General features: G+C 36.8%; 1 protein-coding gene across 1 annotated transcript in view; it reads left to right on the plus strand.

Annotated features, from left to right (window-relative positions):
- The first annotated feature begins 3,234 nt into the window (after positions 1–3,234).
- FABP2 (fatty acid binding protein 2, intestinal) overlaps positions 3,235–4,689 on the plus strand; it is a 2,849-nt gene continuing 1,394 nt past the window's right edge. The window contains exons 1-2 of the mRNA XM_009582627.1: positions 3,235–3,316; positions 4,004–4,176. Coding sequence (XP_009580922.1) covers positions 3,250–3,316; positions 4,004–4,176 — 240 coding nt within the window. The 5' untranslated portion in view covers positions 3,235–3,249. The remainder of the gene's footprint in view (positions 3,317–4,003; positions 4,177–4,689) is intronic.

The raw sequence follows: 4,689 nt of genomic DNA on the forward strand, positions 1-4,689 counted from the left end.
GGAGACCAAAGAATCAAAAAGGGGGAAAGGCAAGTAGTGAGATAACTGACCGGAAAAGCACATCTGAGAGATCTTCCTGCTAGTTGAGGACTCACTCCAGAAGATCATCCCCCTTTTTTAAGGTTCAGAAAAACTGCTGAATTAAGTTGGATGTAGGAATTCGTATTCAACCTGCAGAATGTCACTACTCCGAGCTATTTTTTCAGAGGTTAAGAAGATAGACTGGATTCAAATGAGAAAAGTAATCAGTAACATTAGTTTTGTTTAAATATATAAACACTACTTCAGATACTTTAGCATTTCTTAAATGAAATGAATCAGCGAGTTCTTGGAGAGAATGCAGAACCCATGTAAAAGATAGAAAAGTTTTCTTGAAATGCCCAAAATAAAAGGTCATTTCCTATTTGTTAGATTTCCTTTATGTCTGGAATAATGTGAATAATTCACATTATTTCAGGCCTCAGTTTTCTACTGGATACAACAGAAGTGGTTCAAAAGTTGCACTACACCATTGTCAGAAAGAACCCTTCTGCAAAGACTGTAAAGAGAGTTAATAATTTTGTTACGCAACAATAAATTGGATGAACTATAACCAGACACCAGGTCTTTTTATTTATGTATATATACTAAATAAATAATATAGACTGACAATTATAACTACAAAGGTCAAGATACACTCCAATGCAATAAAAAGAGATAATCTGACTCTAATAGAAACTCATTTTTCCCATTTTCTGAGCAGGGTGAAGGGTAAGATGGGCATCCATGATTAGCACAGCACTGGGCATGGGCTATGACACATTTTGAGACACTGAGTTTGGATTCAGCACCATGCTAACACAACTACTCAACTTCCATTTTATAGTCGGCTGATTTTTACCCAGTTCCAATTACAGGGGCTAGTCATATGTCTTGCCTGTATCTGACAATGCTCCAGTTCACAGTGAGATGCAGTATTTCAATTTTGTCCTTCATAAAAGATGTTAATTCTGGAATTCTAATATTTATATAGAGGCAGGATTTTTTTTTCCCTATGAAAATTATGCTTACTTCTTTGCAAATTTTATTTTAGAACTTTTATGTAAGTCAAGGTGATAAAAAACTACATGAAAATGTGGGAAGAAACTGCATGTAAAAACTACATAATGAGACCTAAATGGCAGTATTAAATAGATATTGTGACGTATTTCCCTCACCGCCATTAAGAGTAAACAGCCTGAATGCCTTCCATCCGGCAGGCTTCTTACCCTGCAAGACAGCAATATAAGAGGTAGGAAGAGGAAAGAGCAGGTAGCTAGCACAGGAAAAGTGGCAGGCTCTGCTTCTTCCTAGCCTTAGAAAAATAAAAAAAGGCATTTCTAAGATGGTAGACCATGGCTTTGAGCAAGGCGAACGACCGCAGCTGGAACAGTGAAAGACAAGAGGACAAGCTGCAGCCTGAAGAGGACGTGTCCACAACCCCAATCCTTGCCACTTGCAGGTGAACCTTCCCGCACAGAACAGGGACATGGCTGTGGGTTCCTGCTCTCTCCCAGCTGCAGCTGCACTGGCTCACCAGGTTAGTGCTCCAACATGTTCAGCGTGACCCCATGCTGGGGGTACTGCGCCCTCACAGCAACCATTCATTCAGCAAATGAGATTCTTCATTTGCCTATCCCAGTTTAGGCAAAACCCCCAGGTTTGAAACATCTGCTGTATAAGAGGAGGTGGCTCACTTCAAATGAAATGAATTAGGAAACACTCACAAAAGGAGCTCTGTTGGCAGATCTGAGATAACCTCTGCAAATTACTGCTGGAAGAGTCTCCTTGAACTGGAAGAGCTGTAGTTGGAACACGAGGTGTTCACAACTACAACAGACTAGCTTGCACCAAATCCCATCTTTCAAAAGACCAAAGGGTCTGGAAAAGTTAAAATTAACTCTCATGCATGGTCAGCTTCTAGCACCCTGTTTTGACTGCAAGTATGGCACCTTTCCATGAACCTACATTCTTTTTTCTTTTCATCAAGTGAGAAATACCTGTTGAGCTATTTGTCCTTTCCAGTCTGTTAGCCAGATTACTATTGATTTCAAAATGAAGCTGACTGGAGTGAAAAACCACACTATTCTGGTATCGCTAGCAAAGTTCTAAATTTATAGTTACACTTCAATAAAACCTCTTGTTCCAGGCTGCAATCCACAGATGTACAAGACTATGATAACATGAGACACTGTTAAAATTTGGTAAGTAGTGCACAATCCATGTGCTAAGCAAAATCCAATTCGGTGTTCAGGATTTACATTTACATTTTGAAGCTAACAGATAGCAAAGCTGATGCCATCCATGTGAACAGAATAATTATAACCCTAAACTTGGCAAAGACAAAAGCTGAGTTAATAGTTTTGCTCAGTTTCAAGTAGCACCAATTAGAGGGGAAGAGGAGTGAGGGAAGAAAAAGCTAAGTCAGGGAAGACTCATGTTCTGAATTATCCTTGAACAGACAAAATCTGGGACCTATGGAAATCAACCACATCAGGTAAATTCACTTAGCTGCGCACCTTTTTCTGTTGTAGGAATGGGTTAGATGCACATAGGATTCACTGAATGTGTTATAATGAAGAAAATTTGTAGAAACTGCTCAGAATTTAAACTATATATTAAAGTGTGAGCACATGAATACAGAGTATCATCCCAATTTTCATAGCTCAGCACTAGACAAGAAGCAAGTGGATAGTTTTCTGAAAGAACCTGCAAATATTCAGGAAATCCTCTGCCCCATGCTTATTATGTTGAGCAGAACAGATCTCTATCAAATTATAATAGACAAAGTAGAGATTTTTGTTTGGTTTGTTGGGTAAATATATTTCCTCCAGTTGCATAAAGACTTTCCCACAAGCATGAAGATACAACAGAGAGAGAAAATGTCAAGAAATTTTCTTAGTCCAATTATTGCTTTCACTAGATAACTGATTTTTACTACAACTCAAATATGGTGAATAAAATGAATGGATTAGCAATTCTTTATTAAGATGAGCAATAAAGATATTGTCATGATCTGGGGGCAATAAGGGAGAGATTCAGCAAGCAGTGTGGTCACGATTGGAAATTTGATTAAACTACAGTAAACTTCTCCTTGAAAAGATCAGTGCCTCAGTTGAGCTTTAGTCAGCCACATCATCCAGTAAATTGCTTTCAAGATAAGCCAGCTTATACATAAATTCTCTTTGCAAAGATCTGTTACTTCAGAACAGTCCTCCTACAGACAGAAACATGGCATTTAATGGTACTTGGAAAATAGACAGAAGTGAAAACTATGACAAGTTCATGGAGGTGATGGGTAAGTCTTACTTTTCCAGTGTGTTCTACAAGAATAATACCATTATAGCTGAATACAAACTCGAGCTGTCTGTGAACGACCTTCTGGCTAGCCTGTCCTTTCGCTGTTTGCTGCTCTGCCCTTGCATAGTGTACTGCATTTATTTTCAAAAGATTCCACGGGGGGGAAAGATACTGAGAAATTTTCTGATTTTAATTACATTATGTTAATCTTAAGCAACTTAACTAATTCCAACAGATTTATTTCAGCAGAGGAAAGAATCTCTAAGTCTACATTTGAGGAAAAGGCTCAGAGAATTTGAATGATAAACTTTAAGCAGAATTCTATAGCAGGACTATTATTTTGCTAACATGAAACTAGTTTAAAAATTACACAGGGAGGAAATCATCATTCTTCAGTTGTATAGAAACACATGATTCAAGTCATTTTAGCATCCTGATACTTACTTTAAGTTTATACAAACTGTGCATTATACGGATATAAACATAACCATTCCAGTTGGATAGTGGTTTGTATTGTACCTGTACTGGTGAATATGGCCTCAATAAAAAGTGAAGAAAAATAAAAATTTGGGTCAGAATGCTGGAATAAACTCACTTGACCACATAGAAGTCACTAAAAAGAGACAAATATGATGCTCTAGGTTTTGGGGTTTTTTTCTGATTTATGTTAATTGATTTTTCCTAGGTGTTAACGTGATGAAAAGAAAGTTAGGAGCCCATGATAACTTGAAGATGACTATTCAACAAGATGGAAACAAAATTACTGTCAAAGAATCAAGCAACTTCCGTACCATAGATATTGAATTCACGCTGGGAGTCAATTTTGAGTACAGTCTGGCTGATGGGACTGAACTTACTGTAAGAGACTTTCTATATAATTATATATTTATTACATGATAACAACTTTATAAAGTACAGTTTTAAGATGAATGATTTGTCTTCCTCGTTTTTAATTTAAATTTTACTTTTAAAGTGTTCAGGACTGTTCAGGAATGCTTGCAGCTTTTATACAAAGACACAAGGTAGTCTTAACTGTTAGTGGTCAACACTGTATCGTGAAACTCAGGGTTCCATAGGGTGCCCAAAAAGCAGAGTATGTATCAATTTTCATACAATGAAATCCAGGTGATTGCAATTTTACTTCTTATAATACTCAAGTACACCACCCAGAATGCAGAGTGGGTATTTGTAAGAAATTACTTTTTCTCTGTTGATACAATTAATTAAAATAAGGTGTACCGAGCACTAAAAAAATCTAGCTTGCCTATTATGTAATTAAATAAACTAGTCATTTTATTAAAATTTCATTTTTACAACCTTTCCATCAATGTCCAAAAAAGCATTATTACACTGTTTTAATCTCTTCTCACT

This window comes from Fulmarus glacialis, unplaced genomic scaffold (genome assembly GCF_000690835.1).
Source record: "Fulmarus glacialis isolate BGI_N327 unplaced genomic scaffold, ASM69083v1 scaffold39217, whole genome shotgun sequence".
Classification (NCBI taxonomy): Eukaryota; Metazoa; Chordata; class Aves; order Procellariiformes; family Procellariidae; genus Fulmarus; species Fulmarus glacialis.